This window comes from Aythya marila, assembly GCF_965140915.1.
Source record: "Aythya marila genome assembly, chromosome: 1".
Classification (NCBI taxonomy): domain Eukaryota; kingdom Metazoa; phylum Chordata; class Aves; order Anseriformes; family Anatidae; genus Aythya; species Aythya marila.
Genome location: NC_139042.1, coordinates 132436657 through 132452051, shown reverse-complemented (window position 1 = coordinate 132452051; position 15395 = coordinate 132436657). Strand labels below are relative to the sequence as shown.

Below are 15395 nucleotides of genomic sequence, written 5' to 3'. Positions count from 1 at the left end.
GTTTTGCTATCAAATGTGTTATCCCTTGTGATGAGGAAGGGAAAGATTTCTTAGGCTATATCAGGGTGCTCTTCTTCAGAAAGCTATTCTTTTTTTACTGACTGGAACATAGACTAGAGAAATAATCCATCTGTCTTGCAAAGATTGTCACTTCATAGGTGGGGCAGAAAGAAGAGCTACATCAGTCAGACACAGTTGGTGCTGACAGCCATATCAGAGTCTGCAGTTCACCAGTCAGAACTTCTTTGAACTCCTCAAAGGTGATGTGGAGTGCTTAATCACATTTCTGTTTCTTTATCATAGATAGTGTGACTACTTTCAATGCATATGATAGTTTGGCTGTGGTACAGAATATAGAAACAGGTGCTTGAGACTGGATCTAAGGGGACATTGTGGTATAATTGCCTGAAGTAACTAGGAAAATAAAACTAACATTCACATTTTTAAGGAAAAGGTACAGCATTGAAGAGGCTTTCAGGGTAGGGCATAACTGCATTACCTGAGCGTTCCCTAGACTCCCAGCCTTTGATGCTATCACGCTGGGGAAACTTGGTGTGCTAGCCCTAAGGAACAGCATGGAGCGTAGAGTGGAGTGCAGACACCACGGCTAGGCTCTGTAATCAGGTGAGGACTCGATTGTTTTTGTGCACAAAGCTGCACTTTTTGCCACCCTGAGCCAAAGACCTGTCATGTTTTGACAAATGCTGTACCCTAGTGTATTTTTTGCTCATTATAATATCATTATAATACCAAAACACACCTCCGTCCCAAAAGCTACCCACCTCCAAGGTGTGACCACCCCTCACTGAGCATGCGCCCTGAATTTCTCGGAGCCTATTACTTTAAACGGAGACGGGAAAACTTTACACCAATCATAACTAAGATATGCTTGACCAGAGCCACTCAAGCTCCACCTAAAAGATAGAAAATAATATAAATTGGCCCAAGAGAGAGGGGATGTTAGGGAAGATACCATCGTCAGGGGAGATAGCATCCTGAGGAAATACAACATCCTTAGGACCTCCTGCCTCCTGGGATCAGTCGATGGGCTGAGCCTCTCTTCCCCCCCCCCCCCCCCATTGGGATGCCTTTGGGTGAGATCTGAATACTTGCTTATAAATCTCTCTAGAGTCTTTGATCTTTTTAACGTGTTTATTTCTAGGCCGTGCACCTGTAACATCTGTAACACCTGTGTATTTCATGCATGCTAGCTTGCTTTTGCAGACAGTCACTATGACTGGTAATCCAAAAGAACCTGATTATCTGTTGCTGTAATAAACCATACTTGATTGCATTGTGATAGCTCTCATTAAGTGCAGCTAGGGTAAGGGTGGTTATCCGTTATAGTTCAGTGTTCTGAACCCAACCAGACCCCCAGACGGTTAATGCGTTTTTGGTGAATGTCCGACTGGTTCAGTACCCTGAATCCGACCGGGCCCGTAACGGTTAATCAGCTACACCCCTTAACACGACAGATATACAGTGCTGCTCAGCAGATGTATTTGTGACTTGTAGAAAAGCAAAAGGCACTCTCTGCATTCAAAGTACTTGAGAACAAGTAACAAAGTAACTGTGGATCTGGAGTGGAGGGGAAGGTTTCCCTCAGTACAAAGGGGAAAGTAACAGCATGCTTACCAAACTGAAAGAATGAACTAGGAAACCTAGTGCGATTTATGCAGTTGGGCCATATTCTGTGGGCAAAAATACTCTGTTCTGCTTTAGATAAAAGATTCTTCGCCTTGTAGGAAGCAACTAGTTGAACTAAGCATTCCAGATCTTACCATGTCAGCTACCATAACCTTGAAGAAGAGAAACCCTTGTTTGCATTTCCAAGAAGCTAAAATGAGAGTCTGCAAGTAGTAGTAGCTTCAGTGCTTGTATGTGTAGCACCTTAAAGAGCAGCAAATCCACTTGTGACCTGGCTGCCCATTCCACCTTGAAGGTCTAATGGTGAACTGGCTGCACACTGAGGAGCCTCCATGGAGTACGTTGGTGCTTTTTGGCCAGTGCTGCTGGTGATGCCAGAAGTGTGTGCAGAGAGCTGCTAAATATTTGAGTGCTCTTGGTTTCAAATTCAGGGGCTTTGAATTAGCTGTTTTTGTTTGTCCATTACAATGTTTGGAAGAAAGGAAGGGGCCATCTTTGGGGCTACAGCATCCTGTTGCCTTCAGTATTTATTTATTTTTTTGTTCAGAAACAATAAAAACAGAGGAACAAAGTAAGTTTACATGTAGTTTAATACATTTAGCTGACACCTAGACTGTACAATGCTCCAAAGCGTCAAGGCACAAATTGTGAAAAAGACTTGGTCTCAAATACTTGCAGAGTACAATGATTACAGGACAAATATCTGGTGGCTGTAGCAAGACACTTCACAACACCCTATAGTGGTACACATGAAAGACTCAGGCCACAGTCATGGCTGCAACTGTTTGGAACAGCTTTCTAGAAGCTGTATTTATATACAGCTGGATTTCTTCATCTGAATGTAGTGAGGTTGCAATTTGTGCTTATTTCTGCTAACAGTTAAAATGCTGTTGTCTTATAAAATGTACTAGTTTTCAATATCGTATTACCTTTCAATCAGCACTATCATTTAATTTACCATAAAACTCCTGTGTGACTTACCCAGTTAGACACATTTGTTTCAAACAAAGACTGCTGTTATCAAACTGTAATTAACAAATAGTAATGGTATAAGTAGTTTAGCTAAAAAAAAAGTCATAATTTTCTTTAGAAAATTCTTAAGGAAAAAATATTTTTGGCGAAAAGCTGTTTATTCAGAGTTCTTGTCACAATTGTCTTTCCAGATACGGTAATTGAGTGCAGAAGCCATGGTTAGCCAAGCTAAATAAGGAACCATCAAATAAGCTGCTGTTTTGCTGATGTTATACCAGGAAGCAGTTGTAGCTGTTGCAGTACCAGTTGTGAGCAGCAGAGTCACCAGCCCCTGAAACACCAGGATGGTGGTTAGTGTTTTACTTTTGCATTTTCTTGACTAGTTAGTCAAGATATTTGTCTGGCTCTTCCCAGTTAGCTCTGACACTTGGTGTATGTTTCTGTGGTTTACTTCTTCTCAGAAACTAGCTAGTGAAAAATATTTCTTCTGAGTTATGAGGTAAACTGACTCATAACAGTCAGAAGAAAGGGCACAGCAGCTGGGAGCAGATAAAAATCTTTCTCACCTATATATACCTTATTTTTTTCCTTATTTTTCTTTTTTGGTAGCAGGAAGTGCTACATTGAATAGAAACTCAGTGTGACTTAGAGCAAGTAAGCTCACCGAATGCTTTTCTGTTATAAATGCTTCCCAAAAGAGATGCCATAAAATCAAATTAACAATGGCTTGCAAAATGTTCTGCTACTATAATGTTGCTTGTTTATTTAGGAAACCAGGCAAATAATAAAAACTACTAATTATACTAATTATTTTTGAGGCAAGCTGTTCTTCTTCAGACTGCAGAAAATTAGTCTGATCTAAAATGGATGCTGATTACATGAGTAATGATAAGCTTCTTATCACTGCTGTTTGCCAAAGAGATAGCTAGGAATTTTACTAAGGCATAAATGTTTACATTTTCAAGTCACAGAAAGCTCTTATCAAAGGGTGGCAGAAAGAACTACGTGAAATCTAAACATTCATGGGTGCTGTAGATACATAATTCTCACAGGTGGCTGTTAGCATGCATAAAGAAAAACTTCTGCAAGCTGCATTCTATACTGATTATACAAATCATGTTCAGTTTCAGGGAGAAAAAATTATAACTCAAAACTTGTGTTTTAACACATTACAAGTGACTGCAGAATTGTATACTGAGGAGACTTTGTTATCCACTTACCCATCCCATTTTGTGAGTTCCAAAAAATATTGGAGTCCATGCCCAGTTTAATGCCAGCTGCCCTGCATACAGGCCCAGAGGAACCACTGACTTTTCATTGAAGCCTCCCAATTCCTTCCATACCAGGTAAGAGCCATATCTAAAAAAAAAAAAAAAAAAAAAAAAAAAAAAAAAAAAAAGGCAAATGTAAGGGGTAATTCAATACACAGGTTAGAAAGCAACCACGTATTCTTAATCAAATCAAATTGCTTCAGTGTCAGAAACTAAATTAATTTGGAAAAGTAGATACCCAGGCACTACTTGACAGAATCAATGACTGCGCAGGTTTGATCATCTGTTACAGACAGCAAGATGGAGGGAGGAAAAATTCCCCTGTTCTGCCAGAGTTCTTATTTCTAGGTATGGAGGAGCAGATGACCTACTGCATTTAAGTCTTAAAAGAGAATGCTTCCATTTCAACACAGCAAATCTTAAGACTCAAAGATAAAAGGTAAGTCTCTGAATAGGAAAAAAAAAATCAATACTGGGAGATAATGTTTTAAAAATATTGTAGTTTAAAAGAAAGCTTTTTAAATAGATGAATATAGGAGAAGTAGGAATTGAGGTGGGAATGGACAAAATGAGTAACAGAAGCATGGGTGGTGGATGGTGTTTGAGCAAAGAATGAACCCTACAGTCATGTTTCAGAAGGGATGGTGAGGGGCAGGGAGGTACAAAGATAGGAAGAACAAAGATTTTTAGGACTTCTGTTGAAAGAACTGCAAGGAGCATCTAGCTCCCTCCTTCTCTGTGGGATCCCATCTATTGAAAGATCTTCCCAAAATGTTCTCAAGATTTTGAACAAGCCATCTTAATGCTACTGAAAAGCAATTCACTGGAAAGATCCCACAGCATAAACTGCTAAAGACAAGAATTCTTGGGATTTGTGAGACTGGCCAATGTAAGATTTAGTTTTGCATGGAAGGCATGACAGATTATTAAAATGAGTACTCATCATCCAAGACTCTTCTTTTGCTTGTTTGACTTTTTCATTAGACCTTTCAATACACATGACTGCAGAACCATTCCAAGAGACAAGAGTCCCATGGACAAAATGCCAACACCTCAAATTATACTCTTGTTTCAGAATTAAAAACTGAATACAGAGTCCATCTTGGTAGGAGTCCAGTAGGCATGTGAACTGGACTGTGCACTTCACTGGACAGCGGGGGCTCATATGTATTTCTACTGGTAATGGAGCAAAGATGGATACCAACTCTTAAGCATTATTTCCTTAAGGAGCAGACAAACACTTGTAGGAGTGTTCAATAATACGGATATTTTGGGTCTGACCAAGTTGGTGACCAAAGCTTGCTTCTTGACCACTTCTTTCACAATAAGTAGACAATGCAACTCTGGTATCCTGGCAGTTTGACTACAGAGAATATTTAAAACATATATTCTTTTTGGGAGAGAAGGATGAGCAACTTAATGGTTTCTCTTTGTAAAAGGCATCAGGACTGAAGTCAGTTTCTAAGTGACTTAACACAGCTACAGTGTGGATTCAGAGTTGTTGATACATCTAACTTTCACTAAAGGCAAAGCTCGTCATGCACAAATTTATTTGGGAATTAAACATCAGAGAAAAGCATGGAAGCTTATTAAACCTTGCTTTTTGTTAGAATCTGTTGAATGTATTAAAAGCAAGAAATAACTAAAGGAACTAGGAGTCTTGATTGTTCCAAGGAATGTGTGTGCAGGACAGATTATGGAAAAAAAATGCCTGACAATAAATATGCCTTTTCACTGAGTTAGATGTATATATAGTACATAACCAAGTTCTTCAATCTGCTTCTGGTATTTCCAAAGTAAGCTGATAAACTGTCACAATCAGGATTTTTAAAAGATTTAATTTAGTGTCCAGATTTAGTGATGAGAAATCAGGAAACAGGCTTATGAACTGTGCAGTCAACTTGAAGAAGGCCCTTCATGGGAAAGTGATTTTTTTTTTCTTGTTTCTTTTTTATCCCCATGACAGTAATGCTCCAATTCAAATATTAACTCTCTGAATATACAAAAGAAAAGAGCTATTAAAAAAGACACTCTGTAAGAGAGCCAATTTAACATCCAGGTACAGAATGTAGCCTAAAAATTAATACTATGGGTTTAAAAACTATGCATATTTGATAGCTAGGAAAAAAAAAAAAAAAAGATGTTGTCTTGGATTGTGGCTAGTTCTTAATGAACAAGTGCAGAAGGAACATAAGGCATCACTTAGTGTTTGCTGGCTGCACCAGCCTCTGCCGAAGCTCCTGAGCAGACTTAACATAAAACCATGCTTTGTTGGGTGGACAGCTTCTGAAGCAGTCTGTGAGAAGTAACAAAGCTGCCCAAATGATCTCCTGAGACAATCTACTTCTATAAATATTTTTGCTACATCTTATTAAAAGTAACAGCTGCCAAAATACAGTAGTATTAAACATTTACAGTACCTGTGGGAATGGTATTTGGCCTCATGCTTTCCTGTTCATTTGACAGTAATTGCTGTGCTGTCAAGTATTTTAAACTAGTTAAATAAGGAGGCAGCAGAGGGTTTCAGACATCTATAGTTTAACAGCCTGCCAATTTAATTTGAAAGGACATGTATGTTATTTTTGATTTTGTTTTCTTTTAATTGAGCTCTGTTAGAACAGTTCTATCTCTTTTTTTTTTTCATTTTCTTAAAGCTACTGTAGGACATGCTTATAAGAAATCCCAGAGCTTCCTCACTCCATTGCTGCCAGCTTGCCAGGTCTTCCCCTCAGAATGAATAATGAAAGCAAATTAATGACAGGTTTTCAAACTCCTGCTTTGAAGTGGATACTTCTGTGTACAAAATGTCCTATCAAACCCGCACACAACTCCCCAAACATGTTCTTACCTGTTACACAGGCAGCTTGACACAGTTCCTTACAAACGTACAGCTACAGGAATACAGTAATAGTTTTATGGTCTAGTATTATAAAATAAATAACTTGAAGATCAGATAAGTGTGTTGATACAATGTGAAAAACATACCCCATAGATGTATAGAGAGTTCCCCAAACAGGAGCAAACGCCCAGTTAGGTGGACACCAAGATGGCTTCTGCAGAGATTCATACCACACCAAGATTTCCTTTTTGGTTATTGTGCTTCCTAAAAATCCTCCTGCATGGGGCAAGAGTGCGAAGCCCACTGCTGGGGCCCAGGCTGGTACCACTTCCATTGAGACAGTAAATCTGAAACAAACCCAAACAAGTTGATTAGTAGAGCAACCTTAAAATGAAACTATGAAACTATTCCATTTTTTTAAAGTAGATTTTAAAAATATACACATGTAGGATCTGATCCACAGCCTTGCCTTGGCACTCAGAAAGAGTGCAGCTGAAATAAATATATCCTTTATCAGTTTCACTGGACAATACTCACCTGCATATGGGAACCTATCATTCACATTTTGGTGGGTTTTGGTGGTGGTTTGTTTTTTTTTGGTTGGTTGAGGTTTTTTGAGCCTTTGCTTCCCCCTTAATTTCACGCAGTAAGACTGCTGAATGTAAGACTGCTGAATTTTACCTACATAGTCATTCATGGGTGAGAATAATTATGCCAGAGGAATAATGCAGTTTGATATTATATTAAGTGCACTTGGAAAAAAGACTGCCCAAAGAAACTTTTATTTCTGTATTCACCACAAAGTTCATTCACTTACAGAAATGGTGTAATCAAAAGTGATGAAGTGGATAAAGAGTGTGCTTGCCTGTGCTCAAGCAAAATAATTTTATACACTGTGTTATATTTTTAGCCTCTAAGGGTGCTAAGGATGTTCAGGGGCTAGTAAGATGGGTGTGATAAGTAGCAGACAGTTGAGAAGCTGCTCAGAAAACATGTGCTAGGGAGGGCAAGGAGAAAACAAGCACTTAAATGATGTTTTGATGAACAAGGATGGAGATCTTGGTGGCTAAATGGGGCTTCTTCAAAATACAGGCAATCAGTTGCAGCCATCTCAGCTGCTAAAGCCCATAAAGTATACTGGATTAAATTTGCCTACAGAAGTAAGACGAAGCAACGCCTTGTTCTGGCAGGCTGAGCTGCTTTAGTTGGAGTACAGGCAGCAATAAAAAGAGTAAGGAAGTAGGCAGGGAAAAGCTTCATCACAAGTTGTCTGGCAAGAAGTCAGTTGCTACAAAAGATCTGTGTTTAGCTAGTTGAAATGCAAATAGATGAGAGGATTATAAAAAGGGCAGAACCAAAGTGTATCATTTTTCAAATGTACAGTGGTCAAATACACCCAATTTCTGTTAATCTGTTAGGCAGCAGGGACAGATGGCAGGAAGGGATCCTAAGATGGCAAGAAGGTAGGGAAGAAATGGGGAAAGGGCAGCTCTGGAAACCCTGGGACAGAAAGCGTTAGAGCCACCAGCATTTCAGAGGACACTTCAGTAGGTGGGACCACAGGCCAGGCTGAGAAGGATCGAGAAAATTTCTGGTGATAGGAGCAAACAATTTTTGAAGGCAGAACAGTGGGACTGGTAAAGCATACAGGATTGGAAAGTTTGTAAGCAGTAAACAAGAAAGGGCATGTAGGCTGCTGTGCTCTGAGGATGCCTCAGGGGAGAGTGTAGGAGGGCAGTGAGTGGGAGCGCATGAAAAAAGACAGCAGCCAAAGCAGTAAGACTGTCAAAAACAGAAAAGCATGAAGTGGTGAAAGACAAACTGTAGAGAAAAATACAGAACTAAGACTGGAGGGAATGGAAGAGGGAGAACGATGTGCTAGCCTGCTGGAACTGCATCAGTTAGGTCTTGGGTGGAGGATGGACAGCAAGGAAGGGAGGAAAAGCTCTGCATAGCTCATTGCTGCAGTCATTGCTGCTGTACTTCCTGCCTTGAGTATTCTTCCTGCTGTTTTACTGGAAGCGCCTTAAGTGGAGCAAAGGAATTAATGCATTCTATCACACGTAGATCTGTATGGTTACTTTCCTGCAGGAGCTGTAGAGCGTGCTACTTGTTGCCAAGACTGACAGCATCAAAGGCTCTGCCTTTGGGATATGAGCGAATTGCTTTGTGCAGGAGCAACGAGGTATAATGTGAACAAGAGCTCCAAACACAACGGTTCCCTCTGGTTGCCTTCCGATAGTAATTCACAAAGTTTAAGTTACAAGTAGAAAGCTGCTCAGATCTCATCAATTTTTATTCTGTTACTTTTACCTTGAAGAGAACAGCAGGCATTAATTCTGTACACACATGGTACAGCACTGGTCATGGGTGCATCTCCAGCACAGCTATGAAATGCTAGCATTTTATTTTATTTTTTTTAAGTGATAAGCAAGGACCCCAAGGGTTTTATGCTTTATTTAGACATAAAAATATCAGGGCAGTTTCTTGCAGGTATTAGGCAACTGGACTTTGTCAGGTGTCGTTCCTTCTGTCAGCTTCTCCCCAAGGAAATAAGTCTGAAAGTGCTCTGCCAGCCAAAAGTGCTAAATGCTATTAAATTGGAAAAACAATTCTCTGCTGCAGTCAGTAAATAAATGATGCAGCTGCAAGTCTGTCCCTGTACATGTCAGAGGAAGAATGCTAAAATAATTCTTAAGTGACATAAGGAAGAAAATCAGGTAGGCAAACAAGTGGTGAAGGCACAAAGCAGAGAAAGGGAAAAATCAAGCTGTGCATGAACAGGAAAGGGGAACAGACAAAAGTGAAGAAATAAAACATACTGATTTGAATTCAATATTGGTGTCCTATTATTTTGACTACTGTTACTGCTCATTTTTATGGGATGTTTTCCAGTAGCATTTCTCAGGACTTCCCAAGCATTGCAAAATGCTCTCTCCTGCATAGTACCTAGCAGAAAGAAGAACAAAGCCGTGCAGCACAGTTACAGGATCAGTCCAGTAGACTACAGCTGTCCAGCAGCAGTGGGAGTTCTGTCTTTAATTCCCCAGAAATTAAATACTAGTATCAATTTCCAATAAAAAGCAATAGGGGAGCCACACCTGTTCAGCTTCTTCACTTTGGAAGAAGCTGTGTCCATCTTTCTCTGGCTACTTGCGGCAGGTCTTTAGTGAGAGGAAGTAAAAGGAAGGGACACAGTGGAGACTCAATGGATGAACCTTAACAGACAAGCAAAACAACTGAAATGGCAAAAGATCATTAAGCAATGAAAGACGCACACAAGGAAAGGTGCTGTGTATGAAATCCCAATGTTGGGTGACAAAGAGAGGAGGAAAATGGAAAAGGTGAAGGGTCCTGAGTGACACAATCTCATCTCAGAAAAGCTTGTGCAAATAAAGTTTCTGTTTTGACCTTTTATCACATGCAGTCTGGCAGCCCTAGCCTGGGTCTACGCTGCCGCTCAGTCAGTGCTGTAGCGTTTGTGCAGGTAGCTATGCAGCATGAGATCTGTGCCACCTTTATGGAATGCCCAGGAAATTTGTGAAAATAATGTAGTCAAAGAGTTTGTAAAGGATTGCCAACCATGACTTCCTTTTAATGTAGTGTTCTATTCAGCTTCATTGGAATTAAGCCTGATGCTTATAGATTTAGGACTGAAAACCTTCTCAGTTTTTACAATCAACTATGATGAGGCAACTAAGTTTTGTTTTGGTTTTAGTTAATAATACTATATTATTGTTACAACTAGAATAGCTTATTTTCCCAGCGATATTCCAACCCCACATCAGGGTGAGATCAGGTTGCACAATACTCTTGCACCCTGATTTTCATACTAAAGAAACCTGGGTGTCTGTGATTGGTAACTGCAGTGTGACCAGCACTGGAAATCTTCACGCACCCCACACACTTAGCTTGCTTATTTCTGTTTCTGCCCCTTATTTCTGCCCTCCAACATTTTCTTCATAATCCCACCCATTTTCCATTTAGCCCTAGTCTGACTGCAGCAGGACAGTTTGTTTTACAAATGTTAAAATATTTTTTCTAGATATTCAAAACAGCTGACTTGCCAAAACATAATTCCAGTTAAGTAAAGTACCAGGTAAAATGAAGGAGAAGGGAAAAAAATATATTGCAGCTTGCTGCCTAATGAGCTGCTATCTTTTTGCAGGTTGTTTCCCTGTGTTAGTGTTAACATGCAGAAAGTAAAACCGAAGCTTTGTGTGTCCTCCTCTCTTTTATCTGGAAAAGGGACAAACTTTTGACTAATCCCCTTCTTGTACAACTTAATGCTGGCTACCCAATCACACAGGGTTTAGATCACACCTATTGCATTAAAAACACTGAAGAAAATTCTCAGCAAGGCTAAATCCCCAGTGCAGCTCTGGAGTTTCTGGTCCTGGGTGTTTTGAGGTAGACTGACAAAGCTGCAAAAGTATGGGGGGAGAAGGGGCAGGGGATCCCCCAAGATGTATACTCACCCTCCCATCCTCTGTAGTGTCTCATTTTGAGGGCAGATATGTTCCTACCCAGGACTGAAAGGCAGCATGCATGTCTTAAGTGGAGTAAAGCTTTTCCTTACATAGCTATCTGAAGAATTAAAGGGTGCACATTTAATTTATGATAAACCTTTGAGATCTGTTGTAGCTTTAATTCCTGGGAAATTGTGACACTAAAAGTAAACTGTTGTCATAGTCTATGATGCAGAACATGGCTACCACAGAAAAAGCAGTCTTATCTTTGTTGATCTTAAGTAATAGCTAGAACAATGTCAGGTATGTTTTTCAGAAATAAGGGACTTCTACAATCAATATTACAGAATATAAATACAATATAAATGCCTAACAAGTGTATGTTTATAATATGTATTTATAAATTTAAAAACTGATTGTATTTATTTAAGGATACAATGTGAGTAATATAGGTATCAGGTTTAGAGACAAAACAAGTCTTACCACCCAGGTTACACTTCTTCTGGGGTGGCAAATTTAGGATTTACTGAAGTGATCAGATCCACATGCTGTGAACAGAAACTTATGCTAGAATACCATCTTCCCAGGTGATAATTTGCTGCATACTGCTCAATGTCTTCTGATTTTACCTCTGTAAACTTGTATAATATCCTCTGCACGCATTGTATTTGAAAGACAAACACTACTTTCCTTTCAAACAGCTAGCTACCTAACCTCCTGCTGCAGATTCTTCTTGTTCATCTACCCACTTTGAAACTGTCATTTGTGTGTATATGCTGTAAAACAATTTAGCTTCCCTTGGACAGTTCTTGTTTAAGTGATGCCTGGGCCAGCTTGCCATGAATTCCTTAAACACAGTAAAATGACGCAGAAGTGCCACATCTAAGGGATGCTTTCTTTAATAGCAGCAGATGTTCATGATCCACTAACACTGGTAAGCATCAGGTGCTTTGCAAGCAGTCTGTGCCCTTTCTGGCAAACCAAAAAGGAAACAATACTGCAGTGGTTTACAGGACCCAGACGTTGCCCCAGGCACTGCCTCTGAACCCTCAGATGTGAAGGTCATAACCGTGCACCTTACCTGGGCATAATGGGCCCACATAGGATGAGCTGCAACCCTGGCCTCATGCAAAAGGGGCACGTCTGGCTTCTGGAGCTTGCAGGGCAGCTGCCAGAAACAGGACCTCAAAGCTCTGCCGTGCAGCTTGAAAGCAATGAGAGCAACTGTTGGTTACACTAAGACCTTTCACTGAGGTGGAAACGCAGACTGGCCAGCCTAATAACTTGCCGCCTGGGTGCCTGCTCTTGGTTGAACACGAAGTATCACCGCTGCTTATGTTACAGGCAGAGGCAGACGTGGAGCAGGATGTAGTCGTGCATTGCTGCCTGTGTATTTCAGCTAATTATTGAGAAATTCATGTGTTTTTTTCCAGGTATTTTACCTTGAAGTTGACAAAAACAGAGGAAATTAACAGTGAAATGTAGGATAGAGATTAGAAAAGCAAGCAAAATCTGCCCACCACAATCCTTTTGAATCAGCCTGAATAAAAAGTGAACACAATGTCTTGCCGTTCTGATCCATTTCCCATCTGCCCTGCTAAACTAATACAATCTACTTTGTTAAACTGGGTAGTGATGTCAGACTCACTGCTTGCTACTCTTTCATAACCTTAAGCTATGCAAAGTCATTGCACAACTGCAACTTCTGCATGGCTTTCATTTTTTCAAAAAAAAAAAAAAAATCTTGCTGTTCAGTGCTCAAGCCAGTACAGTGCATTTTGCTCCATTTTATAAGAATTGCTTGGAAATTGAAAAAAAACAAGTCCTTTCTCGCAGCCCTGAAGATACATACGTGTCCAGTTAAGAAACAGAGAGGCAACACAAGAGGACACCTACTGCCCAAAGGACAACGGAAAAACTCACAAAGAAAAAAAAAAAAAAAAAAGATGAAGAAAGAAAAAAGGAGAAAGAAAAAGAACAAACTGCTCCTCCTCAGCTCCTTTTCGGGGGACAAAAAGCAGCAGCAGCACTTTCCGTGTCAAGCAGTGGGCTCCCAGCCCGCTCTCTCCTCGGGGTCTCGCCTTGAGCCGCCCGACTCTGGCCCCACTGCCCCCGGCCCCGCCTCAGCGCCGAGGACCCCGCGGTCGCCCCCCGCCGGGCCCGGCCGTTACCTCTAGTCTGCTCCGCTCCCGCCACTGCCTCCTGTGCCAGCAGGCGGCCACCCCTGCACCTTTCGCCGGCGGGACCCGCCCCTAGGAGGGACCGAGGGCGGCTCGCCTCGGGCCGGCTGAGGAGGAGGGGGGTTGGAACCGCCCGGTTCCCGTGGCAACGCGGGGAGAGGCGGCCGGGCGGCGGCGGCCATGGGTAGTTGGGCCGCGGCGCCATGGCGGCTCGGTGGCTGCGGCGGCCTCCACCGCGCCTGGCGACGGGCGCGCAGCTCCCTGGCCGGCGGTGGGGAGCGGGCGGCGAGTCTGAGCGACCTGCTGAGGAGCTCGGAGCGAGACGGGGCGCCGGGAGAGGAGGCGGCGGCGGCGAGCCGGGATCGGCGGCCCCCCCGGGAGGGCACGGTGCTGCTCTTTCCCGGGCAGGGCAGCCATTTCGTGGGGATGGGCCGCGGGCTGCTGCGGTACCCCGGCGTGCGGGACATGTACCGCCTGGCCGAGAAGGTGCTGGGCTACGACCTGCTCTCGCTCTGCCTGGAGGGGCCGCGGGCAGAGCTGGACCGCACCCAGCACTGCCAGCCCGCCGTGTTCGTCGCCTCCCTGGCCGCCGTGGAGAAGCTCAACCACCGGCAGCCTGACGTGAGGGCCGCGCCGGGGCCTACCCCGGGCCTGGCGCCGAGAAATGGCGCCCCATGCACTCCGCCCAGCGGCTGCCCGTGTCCCTTCTCCACCCGCAGGTGCTGGAGAGCTGCGTGGCCGCCGCCGGGTACAGCGTCGGGGAGTTCGCTGCGCTTGTGTTCGCCGGAGCCATGGACTTCGCTGAAGGTGCTGGGGAAACGCTTTGAAGCCGCTTGTAGGACACCCCCCCTTCTGTCACCGCCCTGCCCCCGGCTCTTTTTTGTTAAAGTTTACTTTCTGCTTACACTATTCTCTGTACAGCTACCTGAAAGGAGGTTGTGGGAAGCCGGGAGTCAGCCTCCTCTCGCGGATAACTAGTGATAGGACTAGAGGGAATGGTTTCAGGTTGTGTCAGGAGGTTTAGGTTGGAAATTAGGAGACATTTCTTCTCAGAGAGAGTAGTCAGGCACAGGAACGGGTTGCCCAGGGAGGTGGTTGCAAAAAGTTGCACCAGGGAAGGTTTAGGTTGGATATTAGGAAGAACTTATTTACCGAAAGGGTTGTGAGGCATTGGAATGGGCTGCCCAGAGAAGTGGTTGAGTCAATTTACCTGGAGGTCTTTAAAAGAGGTTTAGATGTAGTGCTTAGTGATATGGTTTAGTGGAGGACTGGTTATTGTTAGGTCAGAGGTTGGGCTAGGTGATCTTGGAGGTCTCTTCCAACGTAGATTCTGTGGTGGAGTCATCGTCCCTGGGGGTGTTCAAGGAAAGGTTGGACCTGGTGCTTAGGGACATGATTTAGTGTGTGACACTGGTGGTAGGGGGATGGTTGGACCAGATGATCTTGGAGGGCTTTTACAACCTTAATGATTCTATGATTCACTTTAATTTGCCTAACATTATGCTGAAAGCATCAGCATTTAATGGGAACGAGCAGCCAAAGCTTGTGCGTGATGCAACACAGTGTCAGCCAAGGCCACATTTACCTGGCTCTACATTCTTTCTCCCTAGCACTGTATGCAGTGAAGGTGCGTGCTGAAGCTATGCAGAAGGCGTCGGAGGCTGTCCCCGGTGGGATGCTGTCAGTGATTGGCCGGCCGGAGGCAAATTACAAGTTTGCCTGCTTGGAAGCTCGCAGGCACTGTGAATTGCTGGGTATAGAAAACCCTGTATGTGAAATTTCAAACTATTTGTTTCCAGACAGCAGAGTCATTGCAGGACACTTGCAGGTATTGCTGCAGATTAAGTTGAATTTAACATTTTGTTGAATTTAACATTTCAGTATTTAAAACTTCTTTCTGCTTCTATGTGGAGGTTAACCTGTGTGGCAAGAGTTTGGACAAACAAAAGAAGTTGCTTTGTGATGTTTGTTTGTTTGTTTGTTTTCTAGTGTGTGCCCAGTTGTTGGGTAGGGAAAG

At 42.7% G+C, this 15395-nt stretch overlaps 2 protein-coding genes across 5 annotated transcripts in view; one reads left to right on the top strand and one right to left on the bottom strand.

Moving 5' to 3' along the window:
* Positions 1 to 2223: 2223 nt before the first annotated feature.
* On the bottom strand, positions 2224 to 13481 carry TSPO (translocator protein). The gene is made up of 4 exons (XM_082751789.1): positions 13370 to 13481; positions 6876 to 7076; positions 3840 to 3978; positions 2224 to 2950 (listed from the first exon to the last, which is right to left on the bottom strand). Exons 2-4 carry the CDS (start codon positions 7061 to 7063, stop codon positions 2777 to 2779), a joined length of 501 nt encoding a protein of 166 aa, XP_082607915.1. The 5' UTR covers positions 7064 to 7076; positions 13370 to 13481; the 3' UTR covers positions 2224 to 2776.
* The window catches only part of MCAT (malonyl-CoA-acyl carrier protein transacylase), a 10286-nt gene continuing 8333 nt past the window's right edge, over positions 13443 to 15395 (top strand). For 3 of the 4 annotated variants that reach the window (XM_082751785.1, XM_082751786.1, XM_082751787.1), the window contains exons 1-3: positions 13465 to 13999; positions 14098 to 14185; positions 14989 to 15206. In XM_082751785.1, the coding sequence (XP_082607911.1) occupies positions 13559 to 13999; positions 14098 to 14185; positions 14989 to 15206 (747 nt within the window). In that variant the 5' untranslated portion in view covers positions 13465 to 13558. Of the gene's footprint in view, positions 14186 to 14988; positions 15207 to 15395 lie in introns of all 4 variants that reach the window. The other variant, XM_082751788.1, reaches the window with a different exon arrangement.

What these genes read in the sequence shown, in the direction of transcription:
- TSPO (XM_082751789.1), bottom strand. Translation starts at nt 7,063, where the DNA reads ATGGAAGTGGTACCAGCCTGGGCCCCAGCAGTGGGCTTCGCACTCTTG. An exon ending in ACTCTCTATACATCTATGGG is followed by an intron (nt 3,979 to 6,875) that starts GTATGTTTTTCA and finishes TTTTTTTTTTAG; the next exon opens with ATATGGCTCTTACCTGGTAT. An exon ending in GAACTCACAAAATGGGATGG is followed by an intron (nt 2,951 to 3,839) that starts GTAAGTGGATAA and finishes CTGGTGTTTCAG; the next exon opens with GGGCTGGTGACTCTGCTGCT.